This window comes from Rhinopithecus roxellana, chromosome 13 (genome assembly GCF_007565055.1).
Source record: "Rhinopithecus roxellana isolate Shanxi Qingling chromosome 13, ASM756505v1, whole genome shotgun sequence".
Taxonomy (NCBI): Eukaryota; Metazoa; Chordata; class Mammalia; order Primates; family Cercopithecidae; genus Rhinopithecus; species Rhinopithecus roxellana.
Window position 1 is genome coordinate 19,079,263 of NC_044561.1, and position 19,807 is coordinate 19,099,069.

The window sequence follows — 19,807 nt, forward strand, 5'->3', positions numbered from 1 at the left end:
TTCTCCCCACTCCTGCGGGGGCTGGTGTTTCTCACCAGGACTCAGACTTGCTTTTGGGAACGAGTTCTGATAAACCTGTGTACACTGAGGTGCAAAAGATGGACAATAGCTCAGAACAACAGTCTACAGGTGACTTGCAAGGAACATCTAAGTGTTAATAGTTGTTTCTTGGCAAAAATAGTTCCATAGTTCAATGAGTTTGTGAGATGTCATGTACCATGTTCCCTCCCTGGGGATGACCGTACATGGCGTATATTAAAGGCTCAGAAAAGTTGTGTGGCGAAGAAAACTGCCTTAACTCTGTTTAGCATTTTACAGACCTTTTTGACTATGGAATTCTTTTTCTCATAGAACACCTATTATCATCTTGAATAAAGCTTGCTTGGAAAATCAGGAACAGAGAGACCATAGGCCCTGTAGGCAGCTGACCTCTCTCCCTCCTAACTCTGCCTCTCCTCTCTTTCCAGGCAGACATCTTCTCGGGGCCATATTCATCAATCTGGCCTTAGGCCTGAATCTGTATTTGGCTATCTTTCTCTTATTGGCAATTACTGCCCTTTATACAATTACAGGTGAGTCCATTCAAATAAACCAGCACCTCAAACCCAGTTCGGGATTAGGCACTAGTGAAGGATAAAGGGAAGTAGGAGAGGTGTTTTTTCCTCCTGAGGAGGAGACATACTCAGGTAACAGTTTGGGATTGCGGTATTTGCTTAGTCCCCACTCACAGACCCTACAAGTTATACGAGTGGTTTCAGAAAGCTGTGGTGTTGGCTGGGATAGTCAGGGCAGCTTCTCACAGGAGTGCATGCAGAGCTGGGCCCTGTGGGTTGCAGAGATGACTTAGCTAAGGTGGGAGAATCAGGGCAGTGTCAGGTGCAAAAATAAGTGAGCACAAGGGGAATGGAGGCAGGTTGGGCATGCAGATGCTTTTGGCTGGAGGAGGGTGGCCACTGAAGGATCCTGTGTGGGTTTGGGGGGAACATACAGCTTGATAGTTCAAATGAGGTCACAGTATAGGGGCTCTGAAAGCCAGACAGAGGCCTTGGATTTGATGTGTCAGGGACTGGGAACCCCTGTAGGGAGGGAGAAAGGAAGTGACTCATACAGAGGTTTTAGAGGAAGACTCAAGTGGTGACCCCAGAAGCTAGTGCTTGAATAACAATCGGGCTCCTTTGCAGAGGGGTCACTCTGCCTCCTTGGCGGGGGTGGGAAGGATCAGCTTTAGCACTTGCTGCTTGACTGGAGCCCCACAGCTTTGGGGACTAATAAAAAGGTAGACATAGAAGTGGCCCATTGGCCGGGCATGGTGGCTCAAGCCTGTAATCCCAGCACTTTGGGAGGCCGAGACGGGCGGATCACGAGGTCAGGAGATCGAGACCATCCTGGCTAACACTGTGAAACCTCGTCTCTACTAAAAAATACAAAAAACTAGCTGGGCAAGGTGGCGGGCGCCTGTAGTCTCAGCTACTCGGGAGGCTGAGGCAGGAGAATGGCGTGAACCCGGGAGGCGGAGCTTGCAGTGAGCTGAAATCCGGCCACTGCACTCCAGCCCGGGCGACAGAGTGAGACTCCGTCTCAAAAAAAAAAAAGTGGCCCTTTGAAATGTGCCAATTTGGTGATGTCCCACCATCTCCACAGCTAACTCTTTGCTCCTCCTTGCCTTGTGTGTGGAAGATGCTTCCTCTTACCACAGAGGAGCCATCTCCTTTGAGCCATCTTCTGGCTCAAAAGGGTCACACCAGACTCCCCTCAAGTAGGGAGAAGCATGTGCTACTTCTATGACAGGTGGAGCCGTGGGAACATGCTGAGTAGCAGAATACTGTAACAGGACGAGAGGGTGAAGGAAGGAAAGGCAGACGGACTACTGCAGCGGTGTTCTTAGAAGGCCAGCAGGAAGTAGAGGGTGGAGAGTGGGGAAGGAAGCAGGTAGACAGGTTGCCCTCCACACGAGGTCAGATGTGTTGTCTTCTTGCCTGCTTAGGGGGCCTGGCGGCAGTGATTTACACGGACACCTTGCAGACGGTGATCATGCTGGTGGGGTCTTTAATCCTGACTGGGTTTGGTAAGTGGGGCCAGGGCAGGCTGAGGAGGTAGGAGCAGAGGTAGAGGGCCTCAGGAATAGAAAGGCAAGTCCAGCCTCTCTACCTGTTGCCAGACTAGGCAGTGAGCTGAGGAGTGCTCTGCCCTTCCAAAGGGAGGGTCCAGCCCAGATAGGCTGTCATAGTGAGTATGCAGGGTCAGCTTCCTCATCTCTGGAAGACTGAGGTTGGGTCTGGTCCTGGATTTTCTACTGCTCTCTTTCACCAGTCTGGGCTAGTGGCTGTGCTGTGAGCCTGTGAAAACATAGTGTTCTGTTTGCAGAGAAACTGGACAGAAAAAGGATAAGGCTAAATATCCATCAAGCTAAATCTATTCAAATGTTATGTCTTCCATCTTAGGCTATATCTTATCTACATTTTGATGTCAAATGTCCTTTTATGAATTGTTGATAGTGGGTGATAATGATCCTTTTAATGCCCTTATTTGGCAAAATTAAAAACTTGGCTCCTCAGTGTTGGCCCGCCAATTAATTTTTTTTTTTTTTTTAACTCATCTATGAAATCTTAAAGACAAGATTGGAGAACCTAGGTAAGGGTACTTATTATGGGAAGATAGAAAGTACATTTTATTTCTAGGTGCTCAAGGCCCACTGTGTATCCTGTAAAGACTCGTATTTGCTCTTCTCTCTTCTGTTTTCTAAGGACTTTCATTTGGTTTTTCCCAGCAGGCCCTGGGTGTTAGCAAGGCAGGCAGTGGAATGACTTATTCAAGGACACACAATTGAGAGGTGGCAGGTTCCGGATTTCTCACCCATTCCCTGTCCATCCCACCACACTGCTGGGTCCAGGGGTGGTAGGTGTGGGTCCGAGGTCCCAAAGGCCACTGTGTGTGTCTAGGTCTGTCTGTCTCTAGGTCTGAGTCCAAGGCTCCAAAGGCCATGACTGACAGCAGAGGGTGAGGGAAAAAAACAGAGTCTTTGTATGTGGTCCCAAACCAAGGTCTTTCTTTGATTAATAAAAGTCTCTTCCCTTTTATAAAGAGGTTTACAGTTGGAGCACTATTACAAGTTATTGCTTTGGTCCCCATAATAGCCCCTGAGCGGGCTGGGCAGGGCTACTAATCTTATTCTATGGATGAGAAAGCTGAGGCCCAGAATGGGAAGGTGACTTGCCCAAGGCCACTCAGTGAGGGCTCTGTTCGTGGGTTGGGTCCTCTCAGTTTCTCAGGCATCTATGGAAAGAAGCTGCTATGAAGAGCTGAAGGTTTCAGAATGTTCATTTCTGTACCGATGTTTTCCAGCTTTTCACGAAGTGGGAGGCTATGACGCCTTCATGGAAAAGTACATGAAAGCCATTCCAACCGTGGTTTCTGATGGCAACACCACCTTTCAGGAAAAGTGCTACACTCCGAGGGCCGACTCATTCCACCTCTTCCGAGATCCCCTCACGGGAGACCTCCCGTGGCCTGGGCTCATCTTTGGGATGTCCATCCTTGCCCTGTGGTACTGGTGCACAGATCAGGTACCCAAGCTGGATGTGTGGGACGGACAGAGTCTTCCCCAGGGCGCTACAGGAACTCCTGTCTGTCTGTGGTTTGTAGAGTTGGGACAGGGAGGGGAGAGCTCAGTGGTTTGTGAATTGCCACGCCCCAGTGATACAGGAGTGCCAGGTCAAGGACCCAGGATGGTGAAGCTGGGAAGTGCAAGGGTGTCACAGGGTCTCTGGTCTGCATACCTCCCTTACTGGGCTTGTTCTGGCAGGTCATTGTGCAGCGCTGCCTCTCAGCCAAGAATATGTCTCACGTGAAGGCTGGCTGCACCCTGTGTGGGTACCTAAAGGTTCTGCCCATGTTCATTATGGTGATGCCAGGAATGATCAGCCGCATTCTGTACACAGGTAATAACTTCTGCTGGACCCACAGGCCACTCTCCCTTTTTCTGTCTCCAAGTCACTTCTAAAGCTCTATAGCTTCCAGCTTCCTTTTTTTTGTTTCTTTTTTTTTTGAGGCCAGGTTTTACTCTGTCACCCAGGCTGGAGTGCAGTGGTGTGATCACAGCTCACTGCAGTCTCCAACTGTAACTCCTGGGCTCAAGTGACATTCCTGCTTCAGCCTCCTGAGCAGCTGCGACTACAGGTATGTACCACCATGCCTGCCTCATTTTTAATTTTTTTTTTTTTGTAGCAATGGGAATTTGTTATGTTGCTCAGGCTGGTCTTGAACTCCTGGCCTCAAGTGATTCTCCTGCCTTGGCCTTCCAAAGTGCTGGGATGATAGGCATGAGCCACCATGCCTGGCCCTCTTATTTGTTATGGTCATATCCAAGCATTATTGTTTATGTGCTAGACAGTGAGCAACTTGAGGAAACTTTTGGAATTGTCTTTCCTGGTCTCTTATGTTGACAATTGTTTTCTCCTTTTTTTTTTTTTTTTCAAATTTTCTAAAGTTATGACATGCCTCCAGGTCACTTCTCCCTGATAGTATTTGCTCAACTGTTGCTCAATCTCTTGCTCCCTCCCTCCCACCCTGAACGGTTCTTTGGTTCCTTTCCTCCTTTTCCTAGAAATTGTCTTTCTTCCTTAGTCAGAGCTCATCAATGTGTCAGGGCCAGCAGGGCAGGGCAGGCACCAAAGGGCTCTGTGGAGAGCTGCACTCCCACAGAACCACTTCAGGGCCTTGGAAAGGAATATCCTGTTTGAAACTTTGTTTTAAGAAGGTGAATTTTGGAAATATTTCCCCAATGTCTGCTTGCTGACGTGGCTCTTCATCTCTTCCCAGACAAAATTGCCTGTGTCGTCCCCTCAGAATGTGAGAAATATTGCGGTACCAAGGTTGGCTGTACCAACATCGCCTATCCAACCTTAGTGATGGAGCTCATGCCCAATGGTAAGAGTCTTTCCTGGGAGGCTGGTTGGGTTTAGGCACCACCTAGATTTCTGTGGACCTTCTGGGCAAAGCCGTTTCTTAGCCGGGGGGTTAGGAGGGAAAGCATCATTGTGGGTGTCCTCAGTATTTGGACACGTCCTTTCTCAGTGGGAAGGAGACATATGACTTGGTTGGGTTCTATGACTTCTGGGACTTGCTCATCAGTCAGGCTTGGAAAGGAGATGATCTGAGCACTTGTTAGAGAAAAACATGACTTTTCCATACTCATATAGAATGTCTTTCAAAGCTCTCCAACAGTGGATGTAAGTTAGCACACTCTTTATGGAAAACTGGATGGTGGTCCCTCAAAAAATTAAAAATAGAACTACCATATGATCTAGCAATCCCATGACTGGGCATATAGCAAAGGAAATGAAATCAGTGTTTTGAAGAGATATCTGCTCTCCCGTGTTCACTGTAGCATTGTTCACAATAGTCAAGATGTGGAATCAACATAAGTGCCTATCAGTGAATGAATGGATGAATGGATAAAGATGTAACATACAGTATATACACAATGAGATACTATTCAGCCTCGAAAAGAAGAAAATTATGTCATTTATGACAACGTAAATGAACCTGGAGAACATTATGTTTAGTGAAATAATTTAGACTCAAACAAATACCACATATTCTCACTTATATGTAGAGCCTTAAAAGTCAAATTTGTAGAAGCAGAGTAGAATGGTAGTTACTAGGGGTTGGGGTGGGGATCTGGGAAGATGTTGGTCAATGGATACAAAATTTCAGTTAAGAGGAATAAGTTCAAGAGATCTATTGTACAACATAGTGACTATGGTTAATAGCAATGTATTATACACTTGAAAATTGCCAAGAGTAGATTTTAACTGTTCTCACCACAAAAAATGATAAATATGTAAGGTAATGCATATATATGCTGATTAGCTCAATTGAGCTAATGTATAGATATTTCAAGCATCATATTGTACACCCTCAATATATACAACTTTTACTTGCCAATTAAAAAATATTTTAAAAAACTCTCCAACAGATGTTAACAAGAAGGCTTGAACTAGGTCCAAGGGGTTTTACCTGGAGAATGAATTGACTTTTATGCTCTTCCAAGGAAACACATGGGGAAAGAGGCAAGATTTCAGCTCTAGGATGAGGGGGTCTGAGGCAATAGATGGATGGGATTCAAGGCGGCTTGTCACCATAAAGAATCTGTTTTCCTAGGAGATTGAGTGAATACTTAGCTGTGACTCCCAAATAGCTAGAGTTTTGTAGTTGACCTGTGGGATTATAGTCATGTTTCAGAAAAATCTCCTAATTCTGGCTCAAGTGATACAAATCTGGCTAGGGGGTTAGGTTAGGGGGTTTCAGGAGAACAAAACTTCAAAGTTATTACTTAGAAAAATTTAAGATAAACCTATAAAATTGTATTACTGAAAAGAAACTTAAGAGACTAGTCAAATCCCTTCATTTTACAGTGGGGGAAACGGAAGCCAACAGAGGGGAAGTGAGTTTTCCAGGGCCAGGCAGGAACGTGGTGTCTGGCATTTGGCCTGCTTAACGCTGCTCAAGGCTGGAATAGAGGAATTCGGGAGAGTCTTTTAAAAAATTAAAAAACTACAAACTTCATGCATGACTTTGGGCAAACCACTTGCATTTCAATTATATAAAAATGGGAGTAGTAGTTAACTAGTCTACTGAGCTGGGCTGCTTATTCATTAAAGTTACAATTAGCAGGAGTCATAGTGACTCTTCTAAAGTTCTGGCATGGATTGCACTGGCCTCTGTGGAGTGTTTATGTTATTCCTTTAGGGGGCAGACCCTCCTAGTGAGGACTGGAGCTCTAAACATTATGCGGGAGTGGAGTGTGCACAACAGAAAGATGTGTGGCATGCAGAACAAAATGCCGTGCTTCCCTGTGCCATTGCCAGTCCTTCCTTGTGGCTGTAATCTGGTTTCAGTAAATACTGCATTCCTTTTTTTTTTTTTTTTGAGACGGAGTCTTGCTCTGTCACCCAGGCTGGAGTGCAGTGGCCAGATCTCAGCTCACTGCAAGCTCCGCCTCCCGGGTTTACGCCATTCTCCTGCCTCAGCCTCCCAGTAGCTGGGACTACAGGCGCCCGCCACCTCACCCGGCTAGTTTTTTTTTGTATTTTTTTTTTTTTTTTTTTTTAGTTGAGACGGGGTTTCACAGTGTTAGCCAGGATGGTCTCGATCTCCTGACCTCGTGATCCGCCCGTCTCGGCCTCCCAAAGTGCTGGGATTACAGGCTTGAGCCACCGCGCCCAGCTTTTTTTTTTTTTTTTTTTTTTTTTTTTTTTTTTTTTGAGATGGAGTCTTGCTCTTATCACCCATGCTGGAGTGCAATGGCGTGATCTCGGCTCACTGAAACCTCCGCCTCCCAGGTTCAAGCAATTCTCTTGCCTTAGCCTCTGGAGTAGCTGGGATTACAGGCACCTGCCACCATGCCCAGCTAATTTTTTTGTATTTTTAGTAGAGAAGGGGTTTTACCACGTTGGCCAGGCTGGTCTCAAACTCCTGACCTCAGGTGATCTACTTGCCTCGGCCTCCCAAAGTGCTCAGATTTACAAGTGTGAGTCACCACGCCCAGCCTACTGTATTCCTTAATGACCTCCCTGTGCTAGACTAAATAGATATTTTCCATTCCTCACCTTATTGGACCCCTCCAGTGGCATTCAGCATTACCGATCACTCATCCTTCTTGAGCTGTTCTTTTCTCTTGAATTCCATCATACTGTATTCCTCTGTTTGTCTTTTTAAATTTTCCCTATCCTCTCTGGCTGCTCCTTTTCATTCCATTTGCAGATTGAGCCTCCTCCACTCAGCAAGTAGGTGATCCTCCTACCAATCCACATCAACTTGTGTCTATTTTGTCTTCTACTATACATCTCTCTATTTTTTCTTCTGTAACCCTAGTCTGGTAGACCATTATGTTTTGCCTGGACCACTGTAAAATTATGTTCAGCAAATATTTGTTGAGTAAATAAATGAATGGAGTCTGATAAGAGTGTCATACAGAGTGGAAAGTTCTATCCCAGCTTACCAATTTCAAGGCAAAGTAACCCTGAACAAATGGCCGAGCTAGGGCTGAAACCCTTCCTACTAACTCCTTGAAATGGACCTTTATCAACTGAAAAATGAGGTAATTGGACTTGACGATCTTTATAACTTCTGTATCTCTGATAGTTTGTGATCTACACTACACAAACTCAGAAAGAGCCATTTAAAAAAACCTCCCAATAAATGACAAAATAATTAGAATAGGCAGCATTTATACTTCATCTTGCAAGGCTGTGAGACCATAAATTATTAAAAGATATAAAACCTAGAGGAATGACAGAATCATGTTCCAAAAAGATCTCAAGAGGCATGAATGCTGACTCAGATCTAACAAGCTGAAGTTTAACAGAGGTGTAAGTGAAGTTCTAAACATGTGAGTCTCCTAAATGCAGTTAGATATGAATATAGAGAAGAGAGAGTTGAAGGGAACATGAGTTGTCTTTGAATATGTGAAAGATGGCAAAATGGATAAGGGGTAAGACCTGTTCTGTTGGGTACCATGAGAACTACATTTGATGCTATAGAGAGGTAGATTTCAGCCTACTCAGAACTGTCTGAGGGCAGGTTCCCTGTAGGGTAGGAGATTTCCTGTTGCTGTAGAGTTGGGCAGCGGAAGTGTTGTGGAAGGGATTCATGTATCAGATGGATGATAGGTCTAGGTGATCCTAAGGTTACTTTTACTCCTGAGACTGTAAAACTCTTAGTGGGTCCTCAGCTTGGCCTGGTCTTCTAGCCCCAGCAGGTGCTCCCCTTGCACTCCTTGGTATGGGAAGAATAGTAGAGATTATAGCCAACCAGGCTTGCCATAATTGGGAAAACTTTAATAACAAGAGTTCCATATTCTGATTTGGGAAGGTGTAGTATTCCATATTCTGATTTGGGAAGGTATCCCTGTTTAACACGTCAAAAATGAGGCCTAGAGCTTCATGTAACTTGCTTACGATCAGAGTTAGAAATATAGCCTTGTCTTTAAAAAAAAAAAAAAAAAACTTAATTGAGCTTAAATTCACCTACCCTACAATTCCCTCATTTAAAATGTACAATTCAGTGGTTTTTTAAGTATATTCACAGAGTTGTGCAAGCATTGCTGAAATAAATTTTAGAAAATTTTTGTCACGCCATAAAGAAATCCTATACCTGCTAATGAAATGAGCAGTCTCTCCCTATTTCACCCCAACCTCCCAGTCCTTGGCAACCACTAATATACTTTCTGTATTCCTAGATTTGCATATTCTGGATATTTCATATAAATAGAATAATATAATATGTGTTTTATTGTGACTTGCTTCTTTTACTTAACATAATGTTGGCAAGGATCATCTGTGTCATAGCATGTATTTTTATGTCATTCCTTTTTGTTGATGAATACTATTCCATCACATGTTTACCCATTTGTCAACTGTTCATGTATTTTGTTTATCCACTTATTTGGTGGACATATGTGTTGCTCCTCCTTTTTGGGTATTATAAGTAATAATATTACAAACATTAATGTATGAGTTTGTAAGTGGACATATGTTTTCATTTCTCTTGGGTAGAGAGAAATGAAATTCCATCTAGGAATGGAATTGATGGGTAATATGGTAGCTGAATGCTTAACCATTTGAAGAACTGACTGACCCAGACTATTTTCTGCAGTGGCTGTACCATCTGTACCATTTTACATTCCTGCCAGCAATATATGAAGGTCCCCATTTCTCCACATCTCCACTCACGCTTGTTATTTCTGTTTTTTAAAAATTTATTATTATAGGTATCCTAGTGGGTACAAAGTATTAACCCACTATGGCTTTGATTTGAATTTCCCTGATGTTAAGCATATTTTCATGTTACTATTGGCTATCTATATAGCTTTGGAGAAGTGTGTATTCAGATCCTTTGGCATTTTAAATTGGGTTATTTGTCATTTTATTATTGAATTTTATATGTTCTATATACTAGACCCTTATCAGATATATGATTTGCAAGTATTTTCTCCCAATCTGTGGATGTCTTACTTTCTTGAGAGCCTGATCTTTTGAATCATAGTTTAAATCTCTTTGTTATATCATAAATATTTCAGGTGAGAGACCTTATAAAAATCCCCTCAGATGGAAACACACATACACTCACTCTCACACACACACACACACCGCATCACCTTCACCATCACCACTATCATCATCGTCGTCCAGTTGCAAAGTATTCACCTCAAGTATGTTGTGTCTCCGGCTCTCTGTGGCTGCTATGGGCTTGTAATGGGCTAATAAATTTAAAGCCATAGACCACTTTTTAAAGCTTCTAGTCTTTTTGGGGAGATAAATTGGATAACATGGCATGGTTTCAGAAGGCAAGCAAACCTTGAGTTCTCATATATTTTCCAAGTACGAAAGAGCTGAAGGTGCTGTATGTGCCACTCAAAACTCTTTCTCTTCCAGGACTGCGAGGCCTGATGCTGTCAGTCATGCTGGCCTCCCTCATGAGCTCCCTGACATCCATCTTCAACAGCGCCAGCACCCTCTTCACCATGGACATCTACACCAAGGTCCGCAAGAGAGCATCTGAGAAAGAGCTCATGATTGCCGGAAGGTAAATGCGGCTTCCCCCATGCCACAAAAGCTTGAATGATTGGAGAGGTTCCATCTGTGTTACCCCTCAAGCTAGGGAAGGTTGGCAGATACCTGGGTAGAATGGGAATAATTTCTGTGGCTGGTTATATTTGTCGTTTGGTGGCATTTAACTTTATTTATTCTTTTATTCTTTTTAAATGTTTTATTTCCATTCATGTTTGGGAAACAGCTGCTATTTGGTTACATGAGTAAGTTCTTCAGTGGTGATTTGTGAGATTTTGGTGCACCCATCACTTGAGCATTATGCACTGAACCCAATTTGTAATCTTTTATCCCTCACCCCCTTCCCACCCTTTTCCCGAGTCCCCAAAGTCCATTGTATCATTCTTATGCCTTTGCAACCTCATAGCTTAGCTCCCACTTGTAAGTGAGAACATATGATGCTTGGTTTTCCATTCCTGAGTTGCCTCACTTAGAATAAGTCTTCGGTTTCATCCAGGTTGCTGCGAATGCCATTAATTCGTTCCTTTTAATGGCTGAGTAGTATTCCATCGTATGTATATATACACCATAATTTCTTTATCTACTTGTTGATTGATGGGCATTTGAGCTGGTTCCATATTTTTGCAGTTGTGAATTGTGCTGCTATAAACATGCATGTGCAAGCATCTTTTGTCTATAATACCTTCTTTTCCTCTGGGTAGATCCCCAGTAGTGGGATTGCTGGATCCAATGGTAGTTCTACTTTCAGTTCTTTAAGGAATGTCCATACTGTTTTCCATAGTGGTTGTATTAGTTTACATTCCCACCAACAGTGTAAAAGTGGTCTTTTCACCACATCCACACCAACATCTATTATTTTTTGATTTTTAAATTACAGTCATTCTTGAAGGAGTAAGGTGATTATTTTTTCCTTGCTAATTTGTTTGAATTCTTTTGTAGATTCTAGATGTTAGTCCTTTGTTGGAAGTATAGATTGTGAAGATTTTCTTCCACTCTGTGGGTTGTCTGTTTACTTTGCTGACTGTTCCTTTTGCTGTGCAGAAGCTCTTTAGTTAAGTCCCACCTATTTATCTTTGTTTTTGTTGCATTTGTCTTTGGGTTCTTGGTCATGAAGTCTTTGCCTAAACCAATGCCTAGCAGGGTTTTTTCTGACGTTATCTTCTAGAATTTTTATAGTGTCAGGTCTTAGATTTAAGCCCTTGAATTATCTTGAGTTGATTTCTGTATAAGGTGAGAGATGAGTATACAGTTTTATTCTCCTGTATGTGGCTTGCCAATTATCCCAGCACTATTTGTTGAATAGGGTGTCCTTTCCCCACTTTATATTTTTGTTCGGTTTGTCAAAGATTAGTTGGCTCTAAGTATTTGGGTTTATTTCTGGGTTCTCTATTCTGTTTCACTGGTCTCTGTGCCTATTTTTATATCGGTACCATGCTGTTTTGGTGGCTCTGGCCTTATAGTATAGTTTGAAGTCAGGTAATGTGATGCCTCCAGATTTGTTCTTTTTGCTTAGTCTTGCTTTGGCTATGCAGGCTCTTTTTTGGTCCCATGAGAATGTATTGTTTTTTCTAGTTCTATGAAGAATGATGGTGGTATTTTGATGCGAATTACATTGAATTTGTAGACTGCTTTTGGCAGTATGGTCATTTTCACAACATTGGTTCTACCCATCCATGAACATGGGATGTGTTTCCATTTGTTTGTGTCATCTGTGATTTCTTTTAGCAGTGCTTTGTAGTTTTCCTTGTAGACGTCTTTCACCTCCTTGGTTAGGTATATTCCTAAGTCTTTTTTTCTTTTTCTGTCTTTTTTTTTTTTTTTTTTGCAGCTATTGTAAAAGGGGTTGAGTTCTTGATTTGATTCTCTGCTTGGTCAGTGTTGACGTGTAGCAGAGCTACTGATTTGTGTACATTAATTTTGTGTCCTGAAACTTTGCTGAATTCATTTATCAGTTCTATAAGCATTTTGGAGGAGTCTTTAGGGTTTTCTAAGTATATGATTGTTCATCAGCAAACATTGACAGTTTGACTTCACCTTTACTGATTTGGATACTGTTCATTTCTTTCTTTTGTCTGATTGCTCTGGCTAGGACTTCCAGTACTATGTTGAATACAAGTGGGTAAGAGTGGGCATCCTTGTCTTGTTCCAGTTCTCAGAGGGAATGTTTTCAACTTTTCCCTTTTTGGTATTACGTTGGCTGTGGGTCTGTCATAGATGGCTTTTATTACATTGAAGTATGTCCCCTGTATGCCGATTTTGCTGAGAATTTTAATCATAAAGGGATGCTGGATTTTGTCAAATGCTTTTTCTGTCTGTTGAGATGATTATGTGATTTTTGTTTTTACTTCTGTTTATGTGATGTATCACATTTATTGACTTGCATATGTTAAACCATCCCTGCATCCCTGGTATGAAACACACTTGATCATGGTGGATTATCTTTTTGATATGTTGTGAGATTCAGTTAGCTAGTATTTTGTTAAGGATTTTTGCATCTATGTTCATCAGGAATATTGGTTTGTAGTTGTCTTTTTTTGTTATGTCCTTTCCTGGTTTTGGTATTAGGATGATACTGGCTTCATAGAATGATTTAGGGAGGATTCCCTCTTTCTCTATCTTGTGGAATGTTGTCAATAGGATTGGTACCAATTTTTCTTTGAATGTCTGGTAGAATTCAGCTGTGCATCTGTCTGGTTCTGGACTTTTTTTTTGTTGGTAATTTTAAAATTACCATTTCAACTTTGCTGCTTGCTAATGGTCTGTTCAGGGTATCTAATTCCTCCTGATTTAAGGTAGGAGGGTTGTAGCTCTCCAGGAATTTATCCACCTCCTCTAGGTTTTCTGGTTTATGCACATAAAGGTATTTATAGTAGCCTTGAATTATGTTTTGTATTTCTGTGGTGTCAGTTGTAATATCTTCTGTTTCATTTCTAATTGCGCTTATTTGGATTTTCTCTCTTCTTTTCTTGGTTAATCTTGCTAATGTTCTATCAATTTTACTTATCTTTTCAAAGAACCAACTTTTTGTTTCATTTACCTTTTGTATTTTTTTTTTGTTTCACTTTTTTAGTTCTGCCCTAATCTTGGTTATTTCCTTTCTTCTGCTGGGCTTGGGTTTGGTTTGTTCTTATTCCTCTAGTTCCTTGAGGTGTGACCTTAGATTGTCTATTGTGCTCTTTTAGACTTCGTGACGTAGGCATTTAGGGCTATGAACTTTCCTCTTAGCACCACCTTTGCTGTATCCCAGAGGTTTTGATAGGTTGTATCACTATTACCATTCAGTTCAAAAAATTCTAAAATTTCCATCTTGATTTCATTGTTGACCCAGTGATCATTCAGGAGCAGGTTATTTAATTTCCATGTATTTGCATGGTTTTGAAGGTTCCCTTTGAAGTTGATTTCCAGTTTTATTCCACTGTGGTCTGAGAGAGTACTTGATATAATTTCAATTTTCTTAAATTTGTTTAGACTTGTTTTGTGGCCTATCATACGGTCTACCTTGGAGAATGTTCCATGCACTGATGAATAGAATGTATATTCTGTGGTTGATGGGTAGAATGTTCTGTAGATATCTGTTAAGTCCATTTGTTCCAGGGTGTAGTTTAAATCCATTGTTCCTTTGTTGACGTTCTGTCTTGATGACCTGTCTCGTGCTGTCAGTGGAGTATTGAAGTCCTCCACTATTATTGTGTTGCTTTCTATCTTATTTCTTAGGCCTAGTAGTAATTGTTTTATACATTTGGGAGGTCCAGTGTTAGGTGGACATATATTTAGGATTGTGACATTTTCCTGTTGGACAAGGCCTTTTATCATTATATGATGTTCTTCTTTGTCTTTTTTTTAACTGCTGTTGCTTTAAAGTTTCTTTAACAAAGACAACAAAAGTTGTCTTTTTCCACCCTTTTACCTTAAGTTTATGTGAGTCCTTACGTGTTAGATAAGTTTCTTGAAGGCAGCAGATACTTGCTTGATAAATTCTTATCCATTCTGCAATTCCATATCCTCTAACATTAGTATTGAGATGTGAGGTACTATTCCATTCATCGTGCTATCTGTTGAAATACTTCTCCTGTGATCTGGACCTTCAGGTTCCCCAGTGAGGGTCTGTGTTTTGGGGCAATGATCCCCCCTATCCCACGTTCACAGTTTGGGCTCTCACAGTATTTGGGCTGTCTTCTGGGTCCTGCAGGAAAAATCTGCTTCCTTCAGAGGGTCTGTGGATCCTCTTGGCTTTCCTGGTATATTCCTGCAGTAGTTCCTGGAGCAAAAGTTCATGATGTGAGTCTCTGCATGCTGCTCTGTCCATCTGAGTGGGAGCTACAGTTTAGTCCTGCCTATCTGCCAGTTTTTCTAGATCCTCCAGTGGCAATTTAACTTTAAATTGGAGATCATTGAACAATGCCCCTCGGGAGTTGGAAGGGACATAAGAGACAATTTACCCCTCAGGCTGTCATTTGGGTTGAGGCTCATCCTGCCTAAATCCAAACTGTCCGGACAGTGGCGGAGACAGGACTGGAATCTGCAGCCACTGAGCCCTTGTCCAAAGCTCTTTATACTGCCACACACTGTCTTCCTCAGCCTCTCACACTGCAGCTCTCCACACTGGCTGTCTTTGAGGCCCACATGCCTCTGATTCCTCCACCCCTTGATGCAACATTTTGCAGAACCATTGTGAAGGCTCAATTGTGCTTGTGAACATACTCTGTAAAGCCTAAAACACCAAGTGCTGTGCACATTTCTTGTTGTCAGATGGGCTAATAGATGCAATGGGGTCCTGAAAGCATTGAAGTATCAACACCTGTGTCAGGTGTGCTCATTATCATGATTATCCATGGAGCAAATGCTCTGGACAGGATCAACAGGAGCCTTGCTTGTTCTTCTATGGGGCTAAGGCAGGTCAACCTCCTTAGGGCAGGTGGACCAAGTTCCTGGGATGTCAGCCAAGGGAAAGTTTGCCAGTGAGTGCAGGAGGGATATGGGCTGCTACCTCATAGGTCTCATTTTCAAGATTGGAATGAAGGAAGAAAAGCAAACATGGTGGGCGACTTTCAATTGACAAGATACCTGGCACCCAAAGGAGATCTGACTGTGCCAGAGGATCTTTACTCTGAGCCATAGAAAGTAGCACTGTTACCTTGATTTTTCCTTAGAAAGGCACTTACTGACTTTTCCAGTTATTTATGTGGATCAAATGCAAGATGCTAAAGAAAATATTTTGTTGCCTTGTGTAGGGATGAATCCCATGGCACTGAGACTATGTTGGGGCTCACATTTTTGTGTATCCTATAACTACTGCCCTGGGGCTTGTCCCAGTTCTGGATGAGCTCACAGGAATGTGAAACCATTCCAAACTCTGCTGTGGGGACTGTAAGATCACCCAGGGGCTCAGATAAGGGAGTGATGAGTATGGCATGCGTGGTTGGGAAAGGCTCCCAGGGAAGGCAGAACCTGAGCTGAGTCCGTAATAGTTGGTGGGATACGGAAAAGAGGGAGAGTTGAAAGGCATTTCAGAGGGAGAAATGTGTGAGTGAAAGCATTGCCTTGTGGAGGTCAGTTTAAGTTGCAGGTAAGTGAGAGACAGAATCACAGTCATCTTTCTCATTCTGTCAAGAGCACGAGTAAGAAGAGCTTGCAAGGACATCTCCAGTCTTTTCAGGACTTGAAGTGAAACTCAGCAGGAGGAGAGGTGGAAATACCTGGTAGTGTTTCTTCCTATCTAGACCATTCCTTTATAAAATTATCTTGCCTAATGTTTTTATTGATAACTTCATTATTGTGAAGAAGACAAAAGGGAAGGAGAAGGAGGAGAAGAATAAGATAATAATAATAGTTTTTACTATTTATCGAGTGCCTGCTATTTGCAAGGTTTTACTCTCACTTAGTTAACTATCACTTAGATTAGTTTTGCTATCACTAATTCTTTTTTTATCAGAATTTAAAACTTCTGTTTATCAAAGACACCATTAATCAAATGAAAAGGGGGAAAATATTTGTTAAACATGTATCTAACAAAGGATTTATATCCAGAATGCGTAAGCAGCTCAATAATAAAATAACCAAATTAAGAAATAGCCAAAAGACTAACAAAGCACATTAAAAAGTATTCAGTGCCATCACTAGGCATCAGGGAAATGGAGATCAAAACCATACACACCAGAGTGACTAAAATTTAAAAGACTGATATCAAATGTTGGTGAGGGTGTGAATCAAACAGAATTCTTATACATAGCTGCTAGCAATGCAAAACAGTACTGGCACTTTGAAAATCAGTCAGGCAGTTTCTCATCAAGTTGGATGTCCATCTACCCTATAATCCAGCAGTATCGCTCCTTGATATTTACACAAAAGAATGAAAAAATATGTTTGTAAAAACACATGAATGTTCTTGCTTAAGTGTACTGCTGTAGATCTTAGTTTGTATTGTACACATGATCATATATGGCCTTGTATTGAGGTCATTGGTGTGTATGTCATGTGACTCCCACAGAATATTCAGTGCATGTGTATTTGTGTCACTACTACTATCACTAATTCTTATTACCACCTTGCAAGGTCAGTGCTATTCCCAGTTTACAGATGAAGAACTTGAGACTCAGAGAGGTTAAGAAATGTCTCCTATGTCACACAGAAATAATAAGAATTTGAATCTAGGACTATCAGGCTCCAAAATTCATACCTTGTTCCTCTCAAAAGAGATTGTCTTATGGTGGTGAGTGGGCCTAGGCTACTATTGAAAGTCAAGTGTGTTTCACTAATTCATAGGTATGAATGACTTTCCTATAGGCAAAAAAAAGCTTCAAGCATACATTTTCTAATTATTTTTTTCTTGCTGTGGTCATATTTGCTGCTGGTAGTGGTGGTGGTGGTGGTGGTAGTGTGTGTATGTACGTATGTATACATATAATACATGGCAATATCTACTCATGTAGAGCTACTCATTGACACTTTGTTGTGGGGGCTTTAATTTCAGGTTGTTTATCCTGGTGCTGATCGGCATCAGCATCGCCTGGGTGCCCATTGTGCAGTCAGCACAAAGTGGGCAACTCTTCGATTACATGCAGTCCATCACCAGTTACCTGGGACCACCCATTGCAGCTGTCTTCCTGCTTGCTATTTTCTGGAAGAGAGTCAATGAGCCAGTAGGTATCACCTGGGCATGTCCAGAAAAGTCATGCTGGCAAAGAAGTTTCCATGTGGGTTTGCATATTCTCTGTGGGAGGGAGTCTTATTTCCCAGAGATCTTGAACAGACACAGATGTGCTATTGAGGGTTTGTAGGGAAAGCCTCCAGGGGTCATGGGGCTCTCTGTTAGAGTGAGCTCCTCGGGAGTTGGTATGGGGGTCCACATTCTCTCTGTCTCCTCTGTCCAAAATTAGATTTTCTTAATTTTTTTTTTTTTTTTTTTTGAGATGGAGTCTCGCTCTGTCACCCAGGCTGGAGTGCAGTGGCGCGATCTCGGCTCACTGCAAGCTCCGCCTCCTGGGTTCACGCCATTCTCCTGCCTCAGCCTCCCGAGTAGCTGGGACTACAGGCGCCCGCCACCTCGCCCGGCTAGTTTTTTGTATTCTTTTGAGTAGAAACGGGGTTTCACCGTGTTAGCCATGATGGTCTCGATCTCCTGACCTCATGATCCGCCCGTCTCGGCCTCCCACAGTGCTGGGATTACAGGCTTGAGCCACTGCGCCCGGCCCAATTTTTTTTTTTTAATAGAGGTGAGGACTCACTGTGTTGCCCAGGCTGGTCTTGAACTCCTGAGTTCAAGTGATCCTCCCACCTCGGCCTCCCGAAATACTAGGATTACAAGCCAAGATTAGATTTTCTATCTGATCTTGGTGATTTTGACCTGACTGCATGGCACTCCCTAGGAATTCTGTAGCCCCTAGGTGAGCGAGAGAAAGTCCTAGCACAACATACCTCCAGCACTCTACTGTGAACTCGGCTTTCCAGCCAGCACCTCTCAGGGCTCAGTGAAGACAAAGTCCTGGCACACAAGCAGTTTATACATACAACAAAGTGCGTAACAAGTAAGGGATACAATACAGCACATAATATGAGCAGGAAGGGATTTAGGAAAGACTTTATCAGCAGGGGCTGAAACTGTCAGGGAAGGCTCCTTGGAGCAGCGGGAGCTGGAAGAATTTGAAGTTGGAGAGGGAAGACATAACATTCAAGTCAGAGAATAGTACTGTCCAGACCTTTCAGGCAGAAGTAGGATAGGAGTGAGGGTGAAGGACTTGTATGGAATCTCACCTGGCTCAAGGGGAGTTTGTGAATGTGAAAGATGAAAGTGTGGCTGGAAAGGTAGGTCAGGGTTTCATTAACAGTGACCCCTTTGGTGGAATCTTTAGGTTTTTGTAAATATGAGATCATATTGTATGTAAATGAGGCCAATTTGACTTCTTCTTTTCCAATTTGGATGCCCTTTTTCTCTTGCCTAATTGTTCTGTCTAGGGCTTGCAGTACTATGTTGAATAAAAGTGGTGAAAGGGTATCATTTTTTTTCTCCAGATCTTAGAGGAAAGGCTTTCAATTTTTCCCTGTTCAGTATGATGTTAGCTGAGAGTCTGTCATATATAGCTTATAATCTTTATTGTTTTTGAGGTTTGTTACTTCTGTACCTAATTTGTTGAGTTTGTGTTATGAAAAAAATTTGAATTTTTAAACATTTATTTCGTGGCAAATTTATTGATTTTTTTTGAGACAGGAATCTCACTGTGTTGCCAAGGCTAGTCTCAAACTCCTGAGCTCAAGTGATTCTTCTGCCTCAGCCTCCAAAGTAGCTAGGACTATAGGCACACCCTGTGCCCAGCTGAGAAATATTTTTTTTGAGTGGCATAGCCTATGGGGGATGAATAGGGAACATATTTTTTCTTTTTCCTTATTTATTTCTTCATCTAGAAGTCACTTCCAGATGCCAGCATAGGGTGAGGCACTAGCAACACAAAGTGAATGAAACCTGCTTTCTTCCCTGGGCAACCCCCCAGATCACACTGGGAGACAGAGAACTATTGTGATTCCATGGCAGTGGGGTTGGTGCTGGCCTGGATCTGTGTCCACAGTGCTGTGGCCACAGGGTGCACAGGGTCCACCCACCCTGTGTAGCTGTTTCTTTTTTTTTCTTTTTTTTCTTTCTTTTTTTTTTTTGAGACGGAGTCTCGCTCTGTCGCCCAGGCTGGAGTGCAGTGGCCGGATCTCAGCTCACTGCAAGCTCCACCTCCCGGGTTTACGCCATTCTC

General features: G+C 42.5%; 1 protein-coding gene across 1 annotated transcript in view; it reads left to right on the top strand.

Annotated features, from left to right (window-relative positions):
* The window catches only part of SLC5A1 (solute carrier family 5 member 1), a 74,298-nt gene that overhangs the window by 44,533 nt on the left and 9,958 nt on the right, over positions 1-19,807 (top strand). Inside the window, 8 exon segments of the mRNA XM_010360712.2 lie at positions 468-477; positions 480-572; positions 1,985-2,065; positions 3,343-3,563; positions 3,803-3,938; positions 4,819-4,926; positions 10,437-10,587; positions 17,542-17,710. Coding sequence (XP_010359014.2) covers positions 468-477; positions 480-572; positions 1,985-2,065; positions 3,343-3,563; positions 3,803-3,938; positions 4,819-4,926; positions 10,437-10,587; positions 17,542-17,710 — 969 coding nt within the window.